This window comes from Lacerta agilis, chromosome Z, assembly GCF_009819535.1.
Source record: "Lacerta agilis isolate rLacAgi1 chromosome Z, rLacAgi1.pri, whole genome shotgun sequence".
NCBI lineage: Eukaryota > Metazoa > Chordata > Lepidosauria > Squamata > Lacertidae > Lacerta > Lacerta agilis.
Genome location: NC_046331.1, coordinates 36,221,145 through 36,248,549, shown reverse-complemented (window position 1 = coordinate 36,248,549; position 27,405 = coordinate 36,221,145). Strand labels below are relative to the sequence as shown.

The 27,405-nt window shown below is 42.0% G+C and overlaps 1 protein-coding gene across 1 annotated transcript in view; it reads left to right on the top strand.

Moving 5' to 3' along the window:
- Nucleotides 1–27,405, top strand: part of GRIA3 (glutamate ionotropic receptor AMPA type subunit 3) — a 199,254-nt gene that overhangs the window by 22,241 nt on the left and 149,608 nt on the right. The window contains exon 3 of the mRNA XM_033138270.1: nt 24,992–25,231. Within this exon, the coding sequence (XP_032994161.1) occupies nt 24,992–25,231 (240 nt within the window). The remainder of the gene's footprint in view (nt 1–24,991; nt 25,232–27,405) is intronic.

The following is a 27,405-nucleotide window of genomic DNA, read 5'->3' as shown; positions in this document are numbered from 1 at the left end:
AGTGGAAAAAAAACCTACATTAATAAAGAAAGATATAGTGAACGTAAAAGTAAAGGATCCCTGGACGGTTAAGTCCAGCTGAATTTGACTATGGGGTACAGCACTCATCTCCGCTTTCAGGACAAGGGAGCCGGCATTTGTCCGCAGACAGTTTTCCGGCCAACTAAACCATTTCTGGTGCAACGGGACACCGTAACGATTTACCTTCCTACCACAGCAGTACCTATTTATCTACTTGCTCTGTTATGTTTCCAAACTGCTAGTTTGGCAGGAGCTGGGACAGATGGCAGATGTAACGTTTAGATTAGCAGCCATTGCAGAAGTTGAGACAGAAGATTCTGTAAGTATAGCATTATAGATTTTTTTTTCTTTATTTAATTTCCTCCAAACCTCTTCAGCTATATTGGGCGACTCTGGTTCTAGTACACTGGAGTTTTATGAAATCCCTCTAATAATCTTTGTAAGTCTCTGTTATGTTCCCCCCCCCACACACACACACACCTTTTTCATATATGAAAAAGCCAACAAATGCTTTGGCCTTTTCTAATGGATGAAGAGCAAAAGTAAAGAATATAGGGATCTGCCTTACATGGAGTCGGGCGGGCTTAGCATTCCATCAAGCTCAGTTTGGCCAATAAATTGGCAGTGGCTCTCCAGGATTTCGACAGTGAACACTCACAGTCCTGCCTGGAATTGCCAGGGGATGTACATTCTGCATGCAGAGCAAATGTCCTGCCACTGAGTTATGGCCTTTGCCTAAGAAGCAGGGCTTTGAAAGTGCTCCTAACGTGGCATAATCCTGGTTTCCCTTTCTGGTTCTAATATAAGAAGTGAAAATGACAGTGATGCCTTTCCTTGGGAATCTGCTATGCTTCAGCATCCTCAGTAACCATTACTGTTGCCTTTCTGAAATCTGATGGGGAAGAGAGGGGCAACTCTAGCAATCTTTTTATTTTTTTATTTTGTTAAAGCTAACCCTTAAAAGGTTGTTATTCCTCATGCTGTCACTTAGCTAATGGTGTGTGTATTCGCTTCCAATGCTCTTCAGTCACCTACTTCTCTTAGTGTTGAATTCTCCAGAGAGATGCTCAGCAGATGGCTGTTGGGCTGCTGTTTCTCTCTTCTTATCATCTGCAATCTGTTGCTCTCAATCAGAATCTTCAAGCAAAATATATGTGTCACTCCCCCTAATAGCAAACCAGGGTGGTGAGTGCCAATGGAAACTGAGGGGAAATGGGGCCATGGAATAACAAGAGGGAAGTAAAGGCATGCTTGAGGGAACCCTGAAATATGAAAAAGTGCAAACTTTATTTTTTAAAAAAATGCCTAAGGGAGTCACCCCCCAAAACCCCACAGCATAATTAGGAATGTGCATGATTAGCAATCCTCAAATGTTGGGTGTCAGTTGGGAAAAATGAAAAACTGAATGGGGGGAGGTATCTTGGGCTTCAGCTCCCTGTTGTATATTGAAACAGGTCACAGCTAGCTCACAGAACTCACTTTTGATAGGCAGGGCCAACTCAAGACATTTTAGCACCTGAAGCAAACCACAAAATGGCGCCCTTGCACCAGAGAGGAAGGGATGAGTGAATATCTTCATCAGGAACAAGGGAGAAATAAAGATCAACAAGAGGAATGGGGGGGGAGCAGCAGCACTTCCTATTCACCAAGAGGCTGCTGTAGAGGTGGCTTGGGGTCAGGGCCGGATTTAGATTTCATGAGGCCCTAAGCTACTGAAGGTAATGGGACCCTTTATATGTCCAGCTATCCTTTGTCAACAACAAATTGTCGCTGTTTTGTGTATGGTAATTTATGGACTTAATAGGTATCTAAAACCATTTTATTTGGTTTTTATCTTATATTTTGGAAATGTACATCCACTTGTTTTGTCCTTTAAGAAGAAGAAGAAGAGTTTGGAATTGATATCCTGCTTTATCACTACCCTAAGGAGTCTCAAAGCGGCTAACATTCTCCTTTCCCTACCTCCCCCACAAAAAACACTCTGTGAGGTGAGTGGGGCTGAGAGACTTCAGAGAAGTGTGACTAGCCTAAGGTCACCCAGCAGCTGCATGTGGAGGAGCAGAGATGCAAACCCAGTTCACCAGATTACGAGTCCACTGCACAACCACTACACCACACTCTCTAGGGGGGGCCCCTAGAGAGTGGTGCCCTAAGCTATAGCTTGTTTAGCTTATACATAAATCCGGCACTGCTTGGGGTGCAGGGAGCAGACCCAACCTCCAAGGAGCACACCACAGCCATTGCTGTTATTGCAGCAGCAGTATCAGTGCACAATGTATTCCTTAGAGGCCAGATCAGCTGTCCCCGTGGATTCTGCCACCCGAGACAATCACCTCACGGGTGGGCTAGCCCTCCTGATAGCAGGTGAGGACATAGGAGCCAACTCCTAGGTGCCGATGGATCTTCGCCCCCCCCCCAATAAAATATTTGAGGGGGAAACCCCCCCCAAGTTGATGGGCATTGCCATTCAAATGGTGTCCATGTGCCACATCATGTGATCAATTATTCAGAGTAGGGCAGGGCTTACTTGGCCACCCCCAAGTTTGCACCCCAGGGTGAGGATAAGCTGCAGCATTTTCTCATTTGTTCCTTTCCTGCTATGTTAGAAGTAACCTGAGGAAGGGGCTGAAAATGAGTTCCTGTGTTCCAATTCTTAATTGCCCTGGCTAAAGCTGGATCCAGAATTATGCAAGGCAGGGACCAGACTTGGACCTCCACCCCGCAAAGAGAGGCTTTGAAAGAGATGGAATTGTTAGTCAAAAACACAATTGTAGGAATGATTGGATAATTATAGAACTGCTTAATCTAAACAGGATTCAAATATTGTCGCCTGCAGTCTTGTGCATTAGGATATGATTGCAGAGCAATCTATGGATGAAAGGTCCATTCGTATGCCTCTGCTCCTGGAGGCCAGGTCATCCTTTTGTTTCTGATGAGAAATGAGGGAATTAATTTGAGCATTGGCCATGTCTGTGCATTCTTCTTCCTAATGTTCTATTAATATTTTTCTAAGCACTGCTTAATGCCAGGATTGGCTTCTAAATGGTTTACAAGTATCACAATGGATGACATACACATTAAAATAAGCATCTATAATTAAAATACACAATAAAATAATCCCATTAAAATATAAACATCCATAATTAAAATATGCAATGGAGTGATCCCATCAAAACAATGCTGTAATTAAAACTGCAAACTTGGGTCAAGAGATCTAGGGAATGCCTGTGTACATAGATACATCTTCCAAAACAAGTGGAATACCAATTGCAAATAGGGAACTCTCTTAATTAAGCAGCGAATGAATTTCATAATGCTGGGACCACCAGTGAAAAAACCTAATGGGTCCATGCACCTCTCTACTGTGGATGGTGTTGCCTGCATGACTACTACCGGTACTGCTATTATATATGATCTTGGTGGATAGCTCCAATGTTGCTCCTTCAGTCTTCATAAAGTTCCGTCAACAGGTTCAGAAATAGAGCTGGAGATGGGGAATTCAATTCAGTTTGTCTGATAGGCAAACTTACATTTTCTGTAACAATATGCAAACTAAATTCACACTTCTTCAGATTTTACATCTCAATTCTCCAGGCAAGTAATCTGCACAAAAATGCAATTATTAGTGAAAGCAGCAAACAAAATGTGCTATATTAGAGGAAATTGCTTTGCAAAAATATGTATATTAGGCAAAACTGCATACAGAAAAGTGCGTGCTAAGGGGGGAAATCACACTAAAATGCTGATTGATTTCCATGAGGACTTTTTGTAATAATAATAATAATAATAATAATAATCCCAAACTAATGTGGGAATGTGGAGAACATTAAACCAGAAAAGTCAGAAACTGAAATCAACAGATTTGCCCATCCCTACCCAAAGGTTTACTTTACTAAATACAACTGGGATTTATGTGTTTGTGTCCATTGGTAAAAGTACCTTCCAAATACAATAATGAGAGGAACAGAGAAAACTGGGGGGGGGGGGAGAGAAAACCCATACATTGGTCAATTCCACACATTTTGCAGGAAGGAGCTGTTTTATGTCAGTGCTTTCTCCATGTACCTGATCAGGCTATGTTTTCTAAATGCATGCACATTAAACACTACCAGTATAAAACACCTGTATTTACTGCAGCAATCATAATTTTCAGAGCTACACCAATCTCTTATCATTTCTGCAGGAGACCAAGGCTTCCATTGCATTAACAACAACCCCCCTTGTCTATGAATCCTGCAGGGAAGAAAATGTGTTCTTATACATGGCAGGATGGGAAAGATCAACCGGGCGCTATAATAATTGCCAAATATCAGTGAATCTTGTGATTGCCTCTGCTTAATCATTGCCAGGATTTTCCCTGACCAGACTTATGCAGTATTAATACACAATTAGAATATCTACACACATTAATACACAAACATTGATATACACATATCTGTTAGAGATATGAACTCCTAATGTTCATGAAATGGATGGGCTTAGAACACAAAACAATAGGTGTTCATCCTCTCTTTAATTAAAACATGCAATTTTTTTCTGTTCCACTATACTGTCATATTATTCCAGAAGCTAACCTACACAAAGTGTTCATGCACATGAAAGCTCATACGAAGAACAAACTTAGTTGGTCGCTAAGGTGCTACTGGAAGGAATTTTTTATTTTGTTTTGACTATGGCAGACCAACATGGCTACCTACCTGTAACTACACTATAAAGCACCAGATATTCTTCTCGTCATAGTAAACACCAATGACTCATTTCATTATTGTTATTTATGTTTACTGCAAAGGAAGCTAGAGAGGCAGATCACATCAAGGAACTACAAACTTTATAAAGGTTGGCTACTGGATTTGTTTTGTTTTGTTTTGTAAGAAAATGAATTTTTAGGAATTCCCTGGCAACCTAGGAAGTGAAATTACTCTTTCAGAGTTTGTGCCTTTATGACAAATTTTCCACCCTGGAAATGAATGCTGAGTAGGGATATAAGGAGGCAGCAATTTCCAACCCATCCTGTCTTTGCAGCAATAGGCTCCGTTTCCATTCTTCCATTCCAGTTCTACACAGTTCCATACAGCCTGACAAGCTAAAGTCTCTTTTTATCTATCTGCTATGGCCAAAACTAACATAATTAATTGTGTAATCAATTTTAATGGAAGGGAAGCATTTAAAATGATGCAGATAATAATGTAATTATTTACATAACATTTGCAGACTAAAATAACGATAGCTAATACTGCTGCTGTTCACTTGCATGATTTCTGTTTCTGTATGACGAGTTTGCAAATTGCAGCAATTTCCACTCCTATTCCTGTTTCTGAAAGAATTCCCCAACACCCCTAGTAAACATGTTTAGAGGCTGGGTTACAGAAACCAGGAATGGTTTTCTACATGTTCACCACTACAGTGTATTTGATTTCTTAGCCTGCCTTTTGATCCAGAAAGATCTTCATGGTGGCTTACATAAAAAAGAAAGATCTGATGCAATAACATGAGAGATCCTTGTATCCTCCCCAGCAAATGTCAGCTAGAAAGGTTATGTAAACTGACTCCACTCAAAATATTCTATGCAAGGTTATAGTGAAGTTCTGTGCCTGGTGCTTGCATCCATGGAAGTCTGTTTACACATGCCAATGCATCACTTGTTGTTGCTGTCATAATGTTCACCACTTGTGTGTCTGAACCAGTCCTTGCTGGGAGGAAGCTGAATCTGTTAACTGACTCTGTTGAAAAGCATTGTCTTTTCTATGGCAAAATGAAAAGTCTGAGTTGTGGCATTAGATCTGCGGGGTACTATTCACATCATGATAACTTGATTGATGCTGTCACCATAAATATGCATTGTTCCTTGGCTCTGGTTGAGTTGCTTCTGATGTTAACTGTACTTGGAGTTTAATTATTGAAATTGAAAGACATGACTAACTTAAGCCTATTAATTCCAATGAGTCTACTCTGAATAGGATTTAGTTGACTACAACCACACCTATTTTTCCTCCGTGAATGGGATTAACTATGGTGGAGGGGGTGAAGTTCCCTGCAGCTTCTTAGAGTTATCTGGAACTGTATTTTCTCTACAAATTACCCCTTTGTTACTCCTTTATCTCTCTTTTGTATCCTCACGGGACTTTCGCAGCCCAAAGATAGCAACAGCTGCCAGCTATTGCGTAGCAGTCATATTTCCGTGACTTGATCACAGGAAAAAAGACAGGGCAAAGATGGATAGTGAGATAGATTTGCCCTCTTATTTGAACTTACAAAAACATTAGGCACTGTTCTTATTTACTTTCTTCACAGGATTCCCTGCAGTGCAAGAAAATGTCAGGTTCAGTTTCCCCACCACCACCACCCTTTTTCCCCTTAAATGCTTTTGATCCATCCTTGCTCAATGGTAACTTTTCCTGATACAATTTCCTTTCTGCTAGTCAAAACTACACAGAGTGGCGGATTGACTTCATTCTCAATTTTCCTAAGCCATATACATGGGAAAAACTTCAGAAAAGATTCCTCCCCCTAACATTCCTCCCCCATCAAACTCATTTTGCTGCAATAACGAGAAAATAAGCTGAGAGAGGAGAAACATGGCAATAAAATAAAAGTGGATGGGGAAGGTATAAGGAGAGCCCTACTGGATCAGGCCTTGGGCCCATTTGGGTGCATTCGGATGTACACTAGACCAATGCACTAGTTTTCCTGGTTATATTGCTAGCCCTGCTGCCCTGGCTTATAACATACATTTCACTCTGCATTAGCTGCCACGTTATGGAACCGTGGCTTTTTTACTAATATGCCAACATGTCGTGCTACATTTCGTTCAAACCAATGGGTGTGGTGTGATACAACAGCAGACATCATGAAACATGTCACCACCCCCCAACACATTACATATGCTCATATATGCTTCTTTCTCCACCCCACCCCTTGATTCACCCATAAAAGTGCTGGGAAAGAACTATATATGATTATCTGGGTTGTTGGGATTGCAAATGGATTTATTTATTTTCTGGGAGCAATTAGCATGGAAATGAATGCTAAACCTCCACTAGATTATCCTAGATTTTCAGAAGTTGTTGTTGTTGTTGTTTTTACATCATAGGAAAGATTACATCACTAATCAGGTAAGGAAATGTCAGGAAGATGGAATGCAGCCCTATCAGCAATCTGTGCTCAATGTAGTCAAACTAGTCACGGCAAACCCCAAAGTAGGACAGATTGCAAGAGAAGTCTCCCTGCTTGTGATTTCCAGCAGCTGGTTTTAAGAGGTGTACAATCCTTGACAGTTGAAGACCAGCATAGGCATTGTGGCTACTGGCCATTGATAGCCTTCTGCTCCATGAGTTTGTCTAATTCTCTCTTACATCTGCTCAGGTTGGTGGTGGCCATGCTCAAACATGAAGCTGGGATGCAGTCAAAGGCTGCTTCCAGACCATCAAACTTTGGTGCAGATATTTTACACATTTGGGTATAGGTCAGCGTTGGTTCTTTTGCACAAATTAGTTGCTGATTAGTGAATTTGCTCCAAAGAAGTGCCACCTTTAGGCCGAGGAAGGAGGACATTGGGCAGGGTACTATATTTGGGTCCCATCACCTGCTTGCTGAGCCCAATTTCTATTGCCACTTAGAGGAGAAAAGGAAAGAGAATGAACTGGCAGAAACTGCTGCTTCTCCTTCTCACAGGTGCTCTTCCTCTACCAACAGGTGAGGTAGCAGCAGGACCAGAGGTCCATTCTAGTCAGCTGTGGGCACCCTGCTGATGCTTTGGCATTGGCAGCTGCCCAACAACACTGGCATCATGTGCCTGGTCCAAATGTTATTTTTAACCGCCCACCAAACACAGCCTCATTGCAGATTCTTTTTTAAAGGCTTCCATTCCACTATAAGCAACATGAAGCTGATCTGAAGCTAGCTAACATTGCTACTCAGGAATTCCACCATGGTAGAAATATGAGTTTCATAGGCACCCTTTTAGGAGACAGGTGTAGCAGTGATTGTGAATATTTCTATTGGTGAATCTATTCCTAGTGAACTCTCAATAGCTTTACCTGTATATGGTTTGTAGTTGATGCTAGTCCTACTCAGAGTAGGGCATGGCTAACTCTGATTCTTTAATCTCAAAACAAATAAAAAAATTCTTCCAGTAGCACCTTAGAGACCAACTAAGTTTGTTCTGGGTATGAGCTTTCGTGTGCATGCACACTTCTTCAGATACTTCTTTAATCTCAGTGGGTCTTCTGTGAGTATGACTCAGTTGTATACAGCCTTTGCATATCACTTTGTCAGGTGCAAATGTACCTTCGATGTCCATACCCATGTAGGACATCATGATGTTAGTGTTTCATTCGCGCGCACACACACACACACGCGCACACACACTGGGCTTTTGAAATAACTTGGAGTTTAGACCCAATGGAAGATGACCACCACATATAAAAGATGTGAGCAGAACCTTCAGTAAAGCAGAATAATCTGAGCAAAGGGGGTGCTCAGGTATCTCTGGTTGGCCTAGAACCTCAAATATTGGCCTAGAACATCTCATTATTTTAGTCTGTAACATGTTGAAGGTGCAGTGGTGCCATCAGACCAGCACTTTAGGACAGAGGTCCAAGGTTCCGCCATCCAGAATGGGTAGGAGGGCTGTCAAAGCATTTTAAGGAGAGAGTCATTGAAAGAATGCACCTACCCCAGGGATGAGGCACAAGTAGTAGCCAACTTTGGGACAGTTGACAGCAGTAGAGTTGAAAAAGTGAAAGTTCATGGGGCAGAGACAGTGACCTAATTTGTTTTTTCCTTTAAAAAAAAATCACATTTCCAGACACGTGCAAAGTGCTAGTGGGGAAAAAAAAATCTAGGATGAGGCAGATGTCGTGAAGGTGGGCGAGAGACAGAATTTGGCCTAAATAAATAATACGCTGCTGAGCATGTGAGCACATTCAGTACCTTTTAGCATTTCTAAGTAAAGAGACAGATGTCACTAGGAATGCAAGGGAGGAAGAGCAGATGTTTGTCATGGACCCATAAAAATTCCCCCGTGAAAGTATTTTTCTCTTTGGTCTCTTTCTCTTTGAGTTTTGCGCAAATTTTGCTAATCTTATCATGTCATATGGGTGGAAGTGTCCTCCATGCCATAGTACCACACCCACAATTTATTATTTAAGATAACAGAAATCTAATACAGTGGACGCTCGGGTTGCAAACGTGATCCATGCGGAAAGCACGTTTGCAACCCACAGTGCTTGCAACCCGCAGAGCAGCATCTGCGCATGCGCAGGTCATGATTCGGCGGTTCTGCACATGTGCAAAGCGCAATTTAGCATTTCTGTGCATACGCGAGCACCAAAACCTGGAAGTAACCTGTTCTGGTACTTCCGAGTTCGGCGCGTCCATAACCCAAAAACGCGCAACCCGCAGCGAGCACAACCCAAGGTATGACTGTATGTGGGAGAAATTCAAGTCATGGCACATTTCAAGGCAAAGCTGTCTGACTTGCACTTTCTGAAACAGTGCACCAGCCAAAACGCAGCCACCCTCTGAAATTTGCTGGCCTCTGAATTTTGCAATGCTGTTCTTCAGGCAAGTAATGTGTACAGGAATCAACACACTACAGTAAAATGTGGATAAAAATAAATATGTTAGTGAAAAAAAGCATGCAAAAGTCCGTTATATTAGGGTACACTGCTTTGCAGAAATGTGTATTTTGAGCAAAATTACATACAAAATGGGTACATTAGAAGAAATTTGTGTTAAAATGAGGATGAATTGTCGTGTGGACATACTGGTGTGGAAATGTTGAGAACGGGATTTAAGGCTGGAAAAACAGCAAACTCCAATGAACTTTCAAACATTTTAAATAATGTTAATGTGCCCTTCATTGTCAAGGAGACAATCCCAGGGCAGGGTACATTTAAAGTGAAACAAGAGCTTCGGGCATCGGGCAAGGAAAGCTAAAATCGCCATCCTCTTCCATCAAGCAATCAAATCAGGCCCAGGCACTAATAGCCAGGAAAAAAAAGCTGGACAAATAACTTCAGCTGGCACAGAAAGCTCATAGGAATTGGTACAACCCATATCTCAGAGAGGTGGAGATTCTAGGGCTGGGGTGCCACCACTGAAAGATTCCTGTATAAATACTTAGCGCAGGGGTGGGAACCTCCCCAGCCCTTTCCAGGCCACAGTCCTCCCTAGCCTTGCTTCTCACCTCCTGTGAGTGTTTTTGCTTTGCTGGAATGTGTCCTCTAATAATGTCTCTTGACTGCCTAGATGGAGAATAAAGAGGCGGGGAGGAAACTAGCCTACAGTACAGGAGTAACAATAACATTTTTTCCTGCCCACTTTTGACTCTGGCCCCACCCACCACTGGCATGTAGCCCCTGGAGGGTTGCCCAGATGGAAATGTGTCCCTTGGTACGAAAAATATAATATTACCCTGATTGAGAAGGTAGTATTCACAGCAGCATGCTAACTGCACCAAATTTCTATTTGTGCTCTGTGCTCTGTACAGATTGTGATTTTCTTCATTTCAATTATGTCACCTTAAACATGTTGCTAACTAAACAGAAAGTTTAGAAGGGCATAATGATCTTGCCCCATCTAAGCAAAACAAGGCCTGGGATAATGCCATAGCTTGGTGGCAGTGTACGCATGTGTGTGCGCACACACACTGGATGAACTGCATTATAGAGCTACAAAGGCTTATTGCAATATTGGCTTGATTACATTCTTGAGAGAACTGATTGCCTTCTGATTGCATTCTTCCTGATTGCTTTCCTTGCTGTTAATAATCAGGGACATCCTTTCGCTCCCTATTCAAAGGCAACAGTGGGAAACCTGTGACCATGCAGATTTTCTTGGACTACTCCTCCCAACTTCACTGACTACTGGCCATGCTGGGAGCTGAAATCCAGCAACATCTAGGGTGCCACAAGGAGTGCCTACTTGGCCCTGCAATCCTGGGTGTCTGGGGCTGTGGATGCCATGCAGCATGCATGGCCCTAGCAGACCTATACCAGAGTGCCAGTCTTGTTCTGAAGCCTTCTGTTCAATGATGTAGGCAGCACAATCTTTTAAAATAAAATAAAATGAATATTATAAATATTTATCTTGCCCTCCTCCTCTGAATTCCAGTCCAGTCCTGAATTCCCAGTCCTGGGAAAAGGCTACTTCTGGAACAATCAGTATATAATTAGAGATTATATTTCACTTGTCCCTCATCAGTACTGTATAGATGTTATCCAGGCTGTGTTTAACTCATCTCCCCTATGTCAGGCTGGCTACTTATTGTGGAGCAAGTGTGGGAGGAAATGGCTTGGGGATATTTACAGAAGTGGTGTCTCTGTATGTGAAGTATTCAGTCCTTCATCTATTCTCCACCCCCATCCCCACACCCAATACTGCCCACCCCACTTGTTGTCTCAGCAAACATAACTTTGGGAGGACTCTTATGTTGAGGGAGCTGTAGTCTTAAATCCTGCTCAAGTTCTATCTGTCTGCTCCAGTTTTCCCAGGTCTGATCCTACCGACCAGTACTTACCATGCAATACCAGTCCAGCAATGTCCAAATATAAGTTTTGCAATATCCAGTGTTTCTTCCTTGCTGTTGATGGGATCTAAGGAGGCTAGAATATAACTGAATCTATCATTCCTTACAATCAGAATGAATTCATTTCAGTCTCTTTCACAATCGCTTTTTAAAAATGAAGCTCAGTTGTGTTCGTTGTTTCCAATGCCATTGTTGTCCAAGGTAAGGTTTGTACTGAGTGATAACAACACTGAATGCGGTAGCATGGATTTGTTCATGGAGATGAAAAAGTTGACAATAGCTTTAACAAAATCCACTCTTTTTCTGTTCTTTGAACTGCTACTTCTTGGAAAATGAGGTCTCTTGTCACTCCTCATTTTTTAAGAGACACTTTACTTAATCTGTTGAATCTGCCTGTGAAACTGTATTATCCTACTTTGCCAACCATGGGTACTTGAAGGATGCCAAGGATGCATCAATAATAAAACTGTCCAACCAGCTTGTAAGTCTGTTTGGGGCAAAATAACCTCTATATATTTTTTCAAATTCAAAGAGGTAATGGTAAGCTAGAATTTGTCATCTGGTTCATCTGCATGGAATACCTTTTTGCATTAAAAGGAAGACTGGTTTTATTGCAGTATTATTTTCCATGTACCGTATTTTTCACTCCATAAGACACACTTTTTTCCTCCTAAAAAGTAAGTAGAAATGTCTGTGTGTCTTATGGAGCAAATGGTGGTCCCTGGAGGCGAATTGCCCAGGGGCCAAAAGCAGATCGTGTTTTTTGTTTGTTTGTTTTTACAAAGAGAGAAGGGGGTGTTGAAAGGAAGCTGCTGAACAGCTGATCAGCAAGCAATGGGAGAGAGATAAGGCTCTCTTTCTGCCCCGCCCCCTTGCCCAGGCCTCCATTGTTGAATGTTCTGCAGAGGAGGCTGTTTGTTTCCCCAGCAACATGTGACTGGCAGATTAGATTATCTGTCTGAAAACTGTAGAAACGGCTCCCTTTCCTTTCCTAAAGAATCTGCAGAACTGTGAGTTCAACCCCATAAAAATGGGGCTTTTCCTCTTTGCAAAAGAAGCTGCACAACTGTGAGCTGATCCTAAAAAATAGGGCTTTCCCCCTTTCCTCCTCTAAAAACTTGGTGCATCTTATGTTCAAGTGCATCTTATGAAGCGAAAAATATGGCACTTATTAACACTTCTGCTTTGAAAAGTAAGTCATCCACCTATCCCAAATGCAAGGTGCCAATAAAATTACATGCAAAGTGGAGCCACCCAAAAACAAAGAGGAAAATATCGGCATACTTTCAACAGCATAAAAATGTTTTTGGGCAGGGGTGGGGAACAGATACAGAACTGACTCACTCTCTGCAGGGCAGAGCCTCTCACCTATCAATCACAAGGCATCCTATGATGTCAGGTGTCAGAATTCAAAAGAAGAATTGGGAGTATACTCAATGCACTCCTGATTCCTCCTTTGCTGCCCTGGACTGAATTCAAGCTACAGTTGACAATATTCCTGCTGAAAGCAGGTCTTGCCTTCAGCCAATTCAGCTCTGATTGCAAGCCTTGGCTCCATCCTATCTGGGAGCTCTGATCTGGAACTCCCAAGCGGAAGTGATGCAAGTGGGTTTTGCAATCGGTGCTGAATTTAAATCAATCTTAATCCTTGCACCACTTGTTCCCCTCCTGTGCCTCAGATCCTGAAGCCCACTTGGAAGCAGAAGGCACAGAAAACTCTTGCCAGTTGATCTTTACAGAAGTTCCTCCAGGGTGTTGCCACACCATGCTAGCTCTATCCTTCCTGTAACTCAAGTTGGTGCACTTTGATTTTTCCCAATACCCTGTGAAGTACCATAGGGTGATAGAGAATGACTGAATGAACAGAGATATGAACTGTAGTCCAAGACCAACTATCTATCTGCTAACTACATTATAGTTGCTTGCATACTTCTCTGATCACACTAGCAATTTGGGTTCAGTGAGGCAGAGAGAGAGAGAGAGAGAGAGAGAGAGAGAGAGAGAGAGAGAGAGAGACTTTCCTAAGGCCAACCACTGGACATCTTGTCTGAACTGGGATTTGAATCCTGCTCTGCGCATGTGCACCCAGGCCATCAGATTTTGACCTCTGCCTCTTCTGAAAATGCAAAATGCATTTTGAAAGCTGCAATGACTCCTTCTCTGTGCAATCAGATACTCATTGTTCAGTTTCCCTCCCTGTTTCTGGTGTGCGCATTACACATCTCTTTTGTTATGTGTCAATTAACTGAGCTTGATAAATACTGATTATGCATAATTTACATTGAGAAATCTTTTTCTTTTCCTGTGAATGTGTTTGGTTTTTGGTTTTTGAAAGATGATGAATTGCCCTGTGTTATTATGTTGAAGAAGAAGAAGAAGGGCCCTTTTGAGGGCTAAAATTGATGCAGCATCTGGATCATCCCCCTTCACCTTTGGGAAGACTCATGGGTCAATTCCCACAAAAGACTGAACCTTTGTCCTCCACTAGGGCTAGACATGCAATCACAAATATTGCTTCTTGTGCTTTATTTATTTATTTATTTATTTTTGCTTTCTTGTCTTTTCTGGACTAAATGTGTGAGGGGGTTATTTTTGATATTGTATGTACACATTTTTAGAGCCTGCAGATTTGACAGATTTCTTCTGATTCTAGTGCAAAGCTGGGGAACCTGCTGCCCTCTCGATGTTGCTGGTGCTACAAGTCCCAACACCCCTGATTGTTAGTCATGCCGGCTGTGGGCGACAGGTTACACCCAACACCATACATTTTATGCACATTTATACCACAGTTGCTGCTTTCCCTCAAATAATACAGAGGATTGTAGTTTAGCCCTTCACAGAACTATAATTCTCAGCACCCATAACATCCCAGCATTCTTTGGGGACCCAACAGCATCAGAAAAGCCACAGGTTCTCTCCTCCTGCCCTGCTCTCGTAGATGCTTAGTGTGGAAGAACAATATTACAAAATTATTATTGCTGGCAGTATCTGTTGGAAAACTAACCAGGGATTGTAAGATCTGGTCAGCTGACTAACAGAAATTTAATTGCCCTAAGTTAACCATGCCATTTGATTTTAGTGGGTCTACTCTGGGTAGGACTAGCTTTGACTACAACTCCTAGGTTAGTGGTCCTCCTCCTTGTTCAATTGCTTCATGATAACACACGTTTCTTCTTTCATAAAGAGGTCCTAATTTCTGTTCATCGGCAAAGAAGCCATTGGGCAAGGTACATTTCATAAACTAGAGCCCAACAGCTGCTTTGCAGCTGTGAAGTTAAACGATAGCTCCCTCTGGAAATGGCCCCTTGCAATAGATATCCCAGAATTGATCCATGAATGTGACACACAGCATTCTTCTAAGTATTCTTTTAATGGATATAAGCCTACAGTTGTATATTAGTCTAGCAGGTGCCTTACACTGCCAATTGATTTTATTTTCTTTCTCATTTTTTTCCTTCCCTTATGCTATAAAATTCTTGTTTAACTGTTTGCTTATTATTTAAAGTATTGATCCAGCATATGGTGTACAATGCAGTTGGGGCAACAACAACAAAAATAATAATACAACCAAGAAGGAGGGATCACCTGGTATATAAATAAGCAATAGGCAGCATTTCACTTGACAGAAATTTCGTCTGGCCTAGTGGCACAAAATTAGGAGAATTTCAGCTTTTATTTTCTCTTTTCCCATTTGAGAAAAACAAGCAAACAAATGAATAGCATAAAACTCTCAGAATACCTTTTTTTCTGAGATAATTTCTGTGACTTCTCTTTTACACACTCATACCCACACACACAGCCAGAAAAGGAAAGGTGCTTTGCACAACTCTGCCTGAGGCTTTTTCTGCAGTATACATTTAAAACAGTTAAATGTTTCCCAGCTCTACTTGAAGATGTTGTGGATTGAACCTTGGACCCCCTGCATGCAAAGCAGATGTTCTGCCATTGGGCTATGACCCTTCCCCCAAACCCACTACAATATCCACCCAATGGTGACTAGACACTGAGATCTGCTTCTGCCAGGCTCCAGTTTTGGCTGACACTCATCTTCAACATATTGAGCTAGCTTTGTGTGTTGGTGAAGACATTAATCTGCATACTGTTCTCTCCCCTTAAAAAAAAAAAAAACAATTTTTTTTAAAAAAAACCACTTGCCTGGTTGTTCTCCTTTTTGAGACCTTGGGAATTAATGAAACCTGGCTTGACAGCAAGGAAGTTGTACTTGAACAGAATGGAAAATTAGGTGTAGCTGTGTAACCCCTGGCTCTAGCATTTTGCCACAATCTGGCCTAGCTATTAAAACCCTAATCAGCTTGCCTGCTTACCTGAAATTTGGCCGAGTTCCTAATTGCTAGCCCTTCTAATTAATACCCAGCAAAATAATAAGGATAATTCTCAGTGGTTAGCATTTAAGCATAAATTCCTGAGATAAAATCTTTAGTTCATGTTGCAACATCCCACAAAAAAACCCACTATTAATAGCATGGTGGGTTCTTGTATCTTCTGTTGCTTTTTAATCTACCCTGATCCTTAAACTTTAGACCTCCATTTTAGATTTTGGCAAAACTCCCATGGGCAGTGGAGGCCAGTTTATTAGGTTGTAGCTCAAGGTCCCGGTTCAAGCCCCGTCATCTCCAGGTAGGGCTGGGAATGCCCCTCCTATGAAATACAGTCATACCCCGGGTTGTGCACGCTCTGTGTTGTGTACGTTCAGGTTGCGTACTCCGCTAACCCGGAAGTGCAACACGGAGCGTGGATGCTTCTGCGCATGTCTGCTTGGTTCACGCATGCGCAGAAGTGCCACCCGGGTTGCGCACTGTTCGGGGTGTGAACAGCACCCCGGAACAAATTGAATGCGCAGCCCGAGGTACCACTGTGCTGGAGAGACACTGCCAATCAGTGTAGACAACACTGAGCTAGATGGAGCAATGGTCTGATTCAGGATAAGACAGCTTCTTTTGTTCTAACACAACCTCACCTGCTCTGCTTTGTTACTTACAGACAGTCAAGAAGGTCACATTGCCTATCAGCTTCCTCTTTCTCAGTCTCAGTGTCAGCCTTGTAAAACTCACCATGGAGAAGGATGGAGACAAATGTAGAATGAGTTGCCCCTACCTCAAAACAAAAATTTAAAAAAAAAAATCCTTCCAGTAGCACCTTAGAGACCAACTAAGTTTGTTCTTGGTATGAGCTTTCGTGTGCATGCACACTTCTTCAGATATACTGAAACAGAAGTCACCAGACACCAGACCCACCAGTGAGGGAGTGGGGAGGGGTATTACTCAGAAGGGTGGTGGGAATGGGTGATTGGCTGATAGGTGTGGAAAACCTGTTGACGACTGTTAACGACTACAATTGGTCTTACAGGAAAAAGCAAGGAGTGAGATGGCTAAAGATAGCTTTGTCATGTATAATGAGATAAGAATCCAATGTCTTTGTTCAGACCAGGTCTCTCCATGGTTTTAAGTTTGGTGATTAGTTGCAACTCAGCAACTTCTCTTTCCAGTCTATTTCTGAAATTCCTTTGCAGTAAGACAGCTACTTTGAGATCTTGTATAGAATGTCCTGGGAGACTGAAGTGTTCTCCTACTCCTTTCTCTGTCTTGTGATTCCTGATATCAGATTTATGACCATTTATCCTTTGGCGTAGGGTTTGGCCTGTTTGTCCAATATAGAGAGCTGAAGGGCACTGTTGGCATTTGATGGCGTACACGATGTTAGAAGATGAGCAATTAAATAGTCCTGAGATGGTAGATGGTAGATGCCCCTACCTGTCATTGCTTCTGGCACCCCCTACTGGTGGTGTCTTTGCCTTTCACCCAATGGGCACTAGCCACTGCTAGGCACAAATTGCCCTCATATCCAGTGAAGACAATTTGTTAAATATTCCTTTGTCAAGGAATGTCCTGCTAAAATGCTGGACTCTGCATGGTTGTTTTTTAAGAACAGAATAAGTAATGTGGGCTGTTGGCTTTGTTTTTTGAAAAAAAACAAAGAGAATAGGTTTGTGAGCTCAAGGCAAAAATGATGCTTCCTTTAATTTTATATTAAATCTGACAGTAAGCTAGAGCAAAGGTGATATTCTGCATGTTTTCCCCATATTGAAAACAACACTATGCAAATAGAAAACTTAGCATGTTAAGCAAAGGATTCTCTCTCTCTTCCCCCCACCCCCTCAGCACGTCCATTTTCCATTTACAGGTTTATATGGGGAAATAATCAGACATATGGTAGGTACCTCACCTTGGTCTGGGCTATAAACTTGACAATGTTGTGCAGAAGTAAGCCCCTTTGTGTTCAGTGGACTTGCTTTCACATAAATGTATTGGTGCTTCCATATCAGGTTTAATTTAAGAACACAGTAAAAAAAAATCTGTTGTTCTCACCATGGCTAACCTGATGCTGATGAGAAGCAAACAAGTAGGATGTGAGCACAACAGCACTCTCCCCACTTGTGAATCTCGCAACTGGAGGTAAAACATGACTATTGCAGCTAATAGCCTCCTTGAACAGGTAATTGCAAATAAGTCATTGAGATATTGCAGGTACATTGTTGACCACAGAGGTTTGTTTGTTTGTTTGTGTACTTACATTCTCCAGAGGAAAGATAAATCGAGATTAAACAGAGAAAGGAATATGGGCAGGCATTCTGATTCCAATGAAGTTGTATAGATGCTCTTTAAAAAAAAAAAGCTATCATCAAAAAAGCTTCCCCAATAAACACTTGCCTGGCAGTGTCCTATTGCTGCTTTCATGCTCGTTTTTCAGTTGCTATGAATGATCTAAGGCAGTGGTCCTATTGCCACATATATGGGAGTAAGCCCCATTCTGCTTATTTGTGAAACTTGATTGAGCACAGTGATACTTATCTGTGACTAAACATGCAAGGAAATGCTCTGCATCAATGCATGTGTGGTGTTCAAAGGTGTGGGCCGGAGTATTAAAAATCCAGGCATGACTCTACAGACAATTAAAATATATTGAGGAGTTCTGCCTGTGACCTGTCTTGAACTGGCAGGGAAACTCTTGTTGTCTTGTATGAGTTCAAAAAAAAATGCGGCCTCTCACTTTCAGAATGAGCAACCAATTAGCAAAGAGTGACCAAAGAGTCCTTTTCTATCCCAGCTGGTCATTAGAACAACTTGAAACTAACAGCTTGAACCTGAGTTTGCTTATTTCCTCCCTTACCTCCCACCCAAAGCATCTCCCTTTTGTGTCATGTATTTTTAAAATTGTAAGTGCTCTCTCACACACACCCTCTCACTCTCTCTCTCTTCAGTGATTTGGGATCTGCTCTGGGAATGTTTCCTGTCTGAAGTATAGGATAATTTATTGTTTTAATGAATACCTTTTCTGTTTCCAACCTCTATTTCATGAATGTCTAGCCATGTTGTTGTTGGTTCATCTATGCAGCTTTTGATTTCCAGAAGGAGAGATGCCGAAATGATCTGCCTGGAAACTTTATCAGAAAAAACCCCATCCCTCCCTTCCTATCCCTCATATCTGTGACTTTATACTTACTTAGGTCCATCTAGGTCAATATTTTCTGCACTCCAGGGTCTTAGGGCATGTTTCCAGCCCTACTAGGAGATGCTTGGGTTTGAACCCAGGACCTGCAAGCCAGACAAGTGTTCTAGCACTGAGCCGCAGCCCTCTGAAGCTGTTGAAGGCTTGTCTTGTCTGTTCTCTATGTGTTTGTTTCAGGATTAAGATCTGACAATAGGCTGAAGCTTCTGAGCCCTAGCCTACCGTAAATTAAGACCTGCAGTACTTTCTGCTCAAGCAGAAGGAGCTGTCCAAGGTGCTAAAGGTCTTTTTAAAAATTGTTTTAGCTGGAGATGCCAAAGACTGAACAGGGAGCTTCTACATGCAAAGCATGCACTCTACCCCTGAGCAATGTCCCTTGACCATCAATTATCAGGCTGTATTAAAGCTAAAACAATGGACAAGCTATCAGACCTTAAGAAATGTTATTAAATGGCTGCAGTGTTTATATAGAAACTCCAACACTGCCTGTTCTGATGTTATTTTAAAATGCTGCAACCTTTCCATTTTGATGATGCCCAAACATCTATTAATACTACAGTTGATTATATAATTAATTATAGTTAAAGTATTTCCCTGATTTTAAGGGGGGGAAGTGTCCCAGCTACCTGGAATATCCTACATCAGTGGATCCTATCAAAAAATTCCCTAAGGAATGCTTGAAAATTGCTGAGAGTCTTTACAAAGCACTTAATGATTTTGCTCCCTGTTGTTTCAGAATTGCAGTGGTCTTTTTTTTTTAGCTATCCCCCCCCCCTTTCTTACTGCTTCCGCCATTCCTATGTACTGAATCTCCACTCCTTTCAAGTGCCTTGACAGCCTGTTTTAGCAGCTTGGGACTTTTGTCCAGCTTTACTCCTCTGAGGATGAGAAGGCAGAACCTCTTCTCACCCTCCACTACCTCCACAGACCACCTGAAGCTCACTGGTGGTTTATAGACCCACACTTTGGGAACCCCTGACTTAAGTGAGCAAAATGAAGATACTGCTTTTAAAATGAGTGAGGTATCCCTGAGTTATTTAAATCAGAGAGGATCTAGCAGAGGGAGGGAGTTTGGAGGGCTTTTGTTCAAATCTGGCAGGCTGCAGCCTAAAGTGCCAATTTCATGCTTGAGTTTTTCTTTCCCCACCCCCCCCCCCAAAAAAAAACCCTTCTGCATAATGTTTAGCTTCCTAGGCAATCTGCTCAAATAAAGGCTGCATCATGGCTCAACGTCTACACAATTTTTGGCTTTGTGAACTGAGCTCAGAAATGAAGCAGCAAACAAATACTGGGTCACAAATGTAAGCACATCTCTTTTTGTCCTGCACTCTATTGAAAATAGCTCTTGCTATTCTGTCGCAATGCACCCCCCCCCCCCCGGCCAGGCAGCTTAGAATGAGGATTTCAAAAGCAACTCCCTCTCCAAAGAATCCAGGCAATCATATAGTACAAATGGAACAGCAGTATGTGGAGTCTTCTCTCTATTATGCAGCTATTATTATTACTACAGGGAGGGGGAACTGGATGCCTTGTTGGACTTCAACTCCCATCATCCTTGACCATTGGCCATGCTGGCTAGGGCTGCTGAGAGTTGGAGTCCCACAACATCTGGTGGGCTGTAGGTTCCCCGCCCATGCCATTTTGCCTCCTTCTGTCTTACATAATGCCATTTCTAGAAATGGCGGCATTGCCAACATACTGAAAAAAGTCTTCCCTGAATCCACATTTGTTGCTCCATTTCTCTGCCACCCTTTTCTTAACCTTTCAGTTCTGAATAAGAAGGATGCTCATAAAATGCCCCCCCTAGAGAAGAAAAGAAGAACAAAAACAGAAATGCAGCAACAGAGGGTAGTCCATTAGGGTGAATGGGGCACTGACCAACCAAACTCAACTTGTTCTCAGCCATCTCCCTGCTTTCTTTCTGACAAGTTCAAGGACTGTCAGCTTACCACCTCCTTAGTCTCAATGTCGTCGCTACAGAACTCAAAAGGGAGGAGGATGGAGATGAAACTGGAATTAGTTGGCTCAGCCTGCCAATGACTCTGCGTCCACCACTGCCTCCACTACTGTTTCCATCTGATGTCCAAAGAGAAAATGGTAGCAGCAAATGAATCTCTCTCTCCTCTCTCTCTCTCTCTCTCTCTCTCTCTCTCTCTCTCTCTCTCTCTCTCTCTCTCTCTGGTATTCCACAGATAATGTTCTATCTCTGGTCATCACATACCTAAGCTCTGCAGGCTCTTGTGCACTAGTAGAACACGTAGCTTGCCAAAGGGCATGGTGCAGTCATAATTGCTGATCACTTATACAGTGGGATTTACTCCTTCATAAATGTATGTAGGAGTGGAGTCTTGCTGTGTCTTCCATGTTGAGGTGTAGACTGTAAGCCCCTCAGGACAGGGAACTGCTATCTTTGTTGCTGTTTATAGGCTTTATTTTAATAGCACAATAAATGTATTGGTGGTGGTGGTTGAGTAAATACACTGTCATACTTATTATAATTATTTATTATTAGCATGTTAAAAACTGCTTTGGCCACATAGCCACTACCCCTTTAAATCCAAAGATCATTGCTTTGCATGCAGAAGGTGCTAGGTTCAATCACTGATTTCTGAGGTTAAAAGGAGCAGATAATGATAGGTTTAGTGCTCCTTGAGGGTTCTGCATTGCGGTGTAGAATTCAGTTCCATTTACTTTGCAAGTCCATTTCTGCAAACGGCTAACCACAACACAGAAACGCGGGGCAGAAAAATATCCATGTTAGATAACCAGCATGCAGATCATTAGAGAGTCGCTCTGTGTTTTGCTTCATGCAAGTGGAACTAAAGCATGCAAAATCAATGGGATCTGTAGGTACACTAGGGTTAAACAGTGGGATCAAATGCTGCCATGGTTATCCTACACTAAAAATAGCCTTGTAAATGTGATGTCTTCAGTTTGTGCTGGGGTGTTTTTAGAATTCCACCAGATTCAGACAGAGAGACAAGCCCACAAAGCCCATTGTTATAGTGCAGTTCTCCAGCCAGGCAATTTGTACCCCAAAAATACCTATACTGGGGTAAAGCATGCATAAAAATGCATATATTTGCAAAATACAAAAATGAATTAGGGAAACCTGCTATGCAAAAAAGGAGTATATTAGGCAAAATAGTGTTGCAAAAATGTATATATTAGGAGAAATTCATACTGACATGCTGATAAATTTTCATAAAGGTTTCAGAAACTGATGTTAAAATATGAAAATCTAAATTTAAAACTTGAGAAGCTGAGTGAAGTCAAAATTGACAGATTCACACGTTCCTAGCTAGGCTCAGAGTACCTGGACCTGCTCCTACTTCTTCCCATGTCATCCTTAGCAAATATTCCTATCTGTTCCAGTACGAGCAACTGCAGCACAGAGGAGAGAGATCTTCTGTGCACTCTAAATAATGTACTGTCCTTCACTGCACTGTCAAAAGGACAATCTACTCTGCTGAGAAATTCCCTGTACTGGAAAGACTAAAATAAAATAAAAATGATTAGTGTCCTTTAAAAAAAAATCCTCCGAAATAAATATTACAGTGTTAAGTGAATAAAAATGGAAAGCATTTCTAAAGAGCAATAATTATTAAGGAGATGAGCCTGTTGAGGCCAGAATTTATTTAAAGAATATTTTATTGCTGTTTGCTCCATCACGACTTACCAAAACTGCTTATTTAATAACCTGTTTATGAGCTTCCCGTTCTGACCACATTTCAAATGGAGATGAAAAATGCATTGATGCTGTTGGGCAGTGGGGAGAGGGGAAAGGGGAGGGAGGGGAGGTTTACCTGAATTACATGGAAGCAGTAGGGAAGGGCAGCAGACAGGGAGTTGCTCTGCATTTTTCTTCATGCAAACAGCACTAAAGCATATGTAGAATTGATGGGAAATTTGCGTACGTTGCATGTAAAGGGAGAGATCAAATACCACAATGGCTATCCTGCCTTAAGAATAGCCTTGCAAATATGCTGTCTTTAGTACCTGCTGGTTTCCCCCCATGTTCTTCACATTCTAAACTCAAAAGTCCATTTGCTTTTTATTTGCATGCATGAATTCTGATCAGCATCTAAGTAAGCCAGATGTGTTCCCTGCAGCAATCACAGTCTTCTATTTATATAGTATATTATAAAACAACCATCTGAGAGAATCCTCTTCCTTACAGTTTGGTATGTATGTGTGGTAGACAAGGCCCAAATATTGTTGTCAGATCTAGAGAGGTTTGCAGTGCAGTCCCATGCAGGTCTACTTGGAGGTAATTCCTGTTGAGTTAAAAGGGACGTATCCCTAGGTAGGTAAAGTTGTCTAGCTAGTTGAAGGTTGCAGTTCCGAACATTCGAAAGTCACCAGGTAGAGGAAGGCTATTGTGTAAGACTGCACCTTAAGGAGAGAAAGGGCCCAGGGACAGGGGAGGCAACTCAGGCAGAAGAACCACTCACCCACAGTGCCTCCATGATTCAAGCTCAGCTTGCTTTTGCTCAGATCCATGGAGTTACCCAAGAGCTTCTTCTCACTTGGGTCCATTGTTAGAAGCAAGACTTTTACTCTGCTGTGCGCATTCAGAAACACCAATCGTTGTAGAATTATAAGACTATCAACCATTTCTACAAATAATTTTTGAGTGCTTCAACTGTAAATTCTCAGGACCAAGCCTGGACTCTTGGGCATATATAACATGCATTTTTACCATTGAGCTACTGCCATTGGGTGACAAAGAGCCATGGGTTGCACGAATTATTATTTGCAGATGATAGTGCTTACTCGCCTCCCACACATGAACACTCAAACGTTCCCCACACACACATACACACACTATATCTGCCTGTAAGCTAGTTTAGGTGTTTATTTGTTTACAATGTTGAAAAATCCTCTTTCTTTCTTTCAAAAGATCTAACAGATCTAGCAAAAGATGTAACAGTTCTCTTCAATCTTGGGGAAGAAGCAAATGTAGTATTCTGTGTGCTTTTATATCTTCATTTCAGCTACTGAGGCTGCTCTTAACATTTTGTTTTTCATTTAAAGTGTGTTCTTTATTTCTTCAATGTGTCTGGTGGTGATCGACTCTTTTATCCAAATGCACCTGCCCTTTTCTTAATATCTACATGCCCTTTTTGCTTTGTACTCATTCACAGTGTGTAACCACTCCAGAATAAAACCTCTTCTAACCAGTTTTATATTTTTGCATGTGTGTTTCGTGAGGATGAGAAAAAATGTGTTTTAGTTTCTCTTTCCCAAGAAGTACTCTTTAAGGTGTTACCCCTGATTCTATGTCAATGAGCTATTGTGGATAATCTTTTTTCCCTTCTAAAATTACTTTAGCAGGCTTCAGAGATTCTAAATATTATGATTTGTTGAAATAATGAATGCTCTTGGGATGGTACTTGGGAATGCAGCATCGTGTATTTACTGCAAAGGTTGTAGCCTCTATCCCTTGCAATTATTCCTCCATGAATCCTGGGCAGTAAAATATATCATTACTAGGAAATGGTTGGTTTCCAAATACAATGAAGATTATAGCTGTAAAGGGTCTTTCAGATGACACAAAACAGATTTTCAAAAACAGATGCATAGAATGAGGTCTTCATAGATATCAAATGCTAAGGGTTCGTAAGTTTCAGTTATCTGTTTTGAAACATAATTATTATTGTTTTTGCTTTTTTAAATGTAAAATTAGCAATAGAAGAATTCTAGTGAACCAAGCTTATGAGTCACTCCATTCTAAAACTGAATTTTCTTCTTGGTCTGAAAGCAAAGCAAACAGCAATCATCTTTGCAACTTGCCTTGTTAGTGAAGATAATTGTTATAAGCATCACTGAAACTTCTTCATGTTTCTCATACACTGTCATCCATCCTTGCCCATCCCTGATTTGTAACAGCTTTGTTCTTTTGTCTCTTAGTCTGTTCGCAGTTTTCCAGGGGAGTGTATGCCATCTTTGGATTCTACGACCAGATGTCGATGAACACACTGACGTCTTTCTGTGGGGCACTGCACACATCTTTCATCACTCCCAGTTTCCCAACTGATGCTGATGTGCAATTTGTCATTCAAATGCGCCCAGCTCTGAAGGGAGCCATCTTGAGCCTCCTGACTTACTACAACTGGGAGAAGTTTGTGTACCTCTATGACACAGAAAGAGGTAAGACAATCCCTTTGAACTCCCTGCACTTTTCTCTTTCTGCTCCTACACGCAAGGTATTTAATCTAACAGAATTTGTATACTGCTTAATCATCATGATGGCTAAGCAGTTTCTTTCCTGGATCATTTAATGATCTGAGAGCTAGCATGGTATTGTGTTGTACTAGAGTTCATATCTTGGGTTTAAATCCCTACTTGGCCATGAAGCTCACTGGGTGACGTTGGGACAATTATTGGCTCTCAGTCTAACCTACCTCACAGGTTTGTGTGGGGATTAAATGAGCCAGGGGAGAACACCATGTGCACCGTGCTGAGCTCCCTGGAGACAAAATTGGGGTATAAATGCAATAAAGAATGCAAAGAATAAATAAATAAATAACAGTTAGATATGTGTTGGCAACAGGCAGATCCCTAGCCAGATCTGGCCTAGGTTGCACCAGCATGCCAAAGGTTTTAAAGCTAACTCTCAGTTGCGTGTTTAGACCTTTAACCCTCCCCAAATAAATTCACACAAGAGACAGATATTTGGTTTGGTTTATGGCAGAATTTAGGCCACAACTTTATTGATTACAACCAAGTGAGTGATTGCATAGGTTCTGGTTCGACTATCTCCCTGCACCCTTGCAGGCAGAACTGTCCCAGAGCCATGTTCGTAGGTCAGACAAGGATGAACACCAGGGACAGCTCCTGGTAGGGGTACCTATCAGCTGTCCTGATGTCCTCGGGACTCAGGCACCGGCTGGACCCCTTTCGGGGACTGACAAACCAATGAGTCCCTGGATTCCTGTACCAGAATATCCTGCATTTGCATAGGCGTGGCCACATCGCATGCCACGCCTATCACCTGAACCAGAGCCTATCCGCAACTTACAAGTTGTGACTATTTGCTACGCAGCAGGCGAAACCCAAATGGCACCAGCCAATCAGCCAAGTGGGGAAAATTCCTGCCGTGCCCCTGCCCCAATGACAGATTACACACGACGGCAAGGTCAAGGTCAAGCCCTAAATATAAGGAGAGGTGGGTGGGTGTTCTAATGCGAAAGGCCCCAAAGAGGAAGCTCAGCAGCCTCACATGGGCATAAATAGGTCCTGTGTTGCTGTATTTTACGACGCCCCACTGGCCAGATTTCACCCCAGCAACACGGGACTGACCTATCAGGGATTGTGGCCTTGATTTCCAATTACCCCCACAACACTGGGTCAGGTTGCCGGTCGCACCGCAACACGTGCCCTCTTTTAATGGAGGACCTGATCTGTCAAAATAAGCCACCTTGGGGGCTGAGGATTCTTAGTCCTCTTCCTTAGTTCTTGCTGTGACTCTGTGGTGTGGGGAGGTGAAACCTAGATCCTAGTACTTAAGTTGCTAAATACATGAAGCAGCATAAATGAAGTAATATTTATTTTCACTAAGCAAATATTCGTGAGGTCCAATAATAATAGCATTTTGAAAAAGCAGTGTGATTGAGCCATGATTGCAACCCATCACAATGTTATGCTAAGCCTGGTTCTCACAAATGGCAAATGAGGTAGTGACACTGTGTCTGGATTATACCACTTCAGGCTGCATAGTGAGGGGGCAGCTCATTTAACTGAATAATCCCAAGTACCAAAAGAGAAAAAGAAATAATCACAGAGAAACCTGCGTAAAGAACCTGCGATGTCAAGAGGGAGAGATGCTAGCTTCCCCTTCTTAGAAATCCAGCTGGAGTTTATATCTCTATGCTCCTCCTTATCTCAAACTAATTGCTTTCTGCACACAAAGGATGGGCAGAGCAGTACATTTTGGACCAGGGTCCATATTACAGGTGCCCAATCAAAAACCCATTCCATCCCATTTCTGCATTATTCAAGGAGATGGAATTGCTCCCCTGTGAGGAAAGGTTACATTTAGGGTTTTTTTTTAGTTTAGAGAAAGGACAGGTAAGAGACGAGTTGATGGAGGTGTATAGAATTATGCCTATCATGAAGAAAGTGGATAGAGACAGGAAATTATTCCTCTCTCGTAACACTACAACTCGTGGGCAAGCAGTGAAGCTGAATGTTGGAAGATTTAGGAGAGGCAGAAGAAAGTACTTCTTCACACTGCTATCACACAAGAGTCAGTGGTGGTCACCAACTTGGATGGCTTTAAAAGAGAATTGGATAAATTCATGGAGCGCAAGGTTACCAATGGT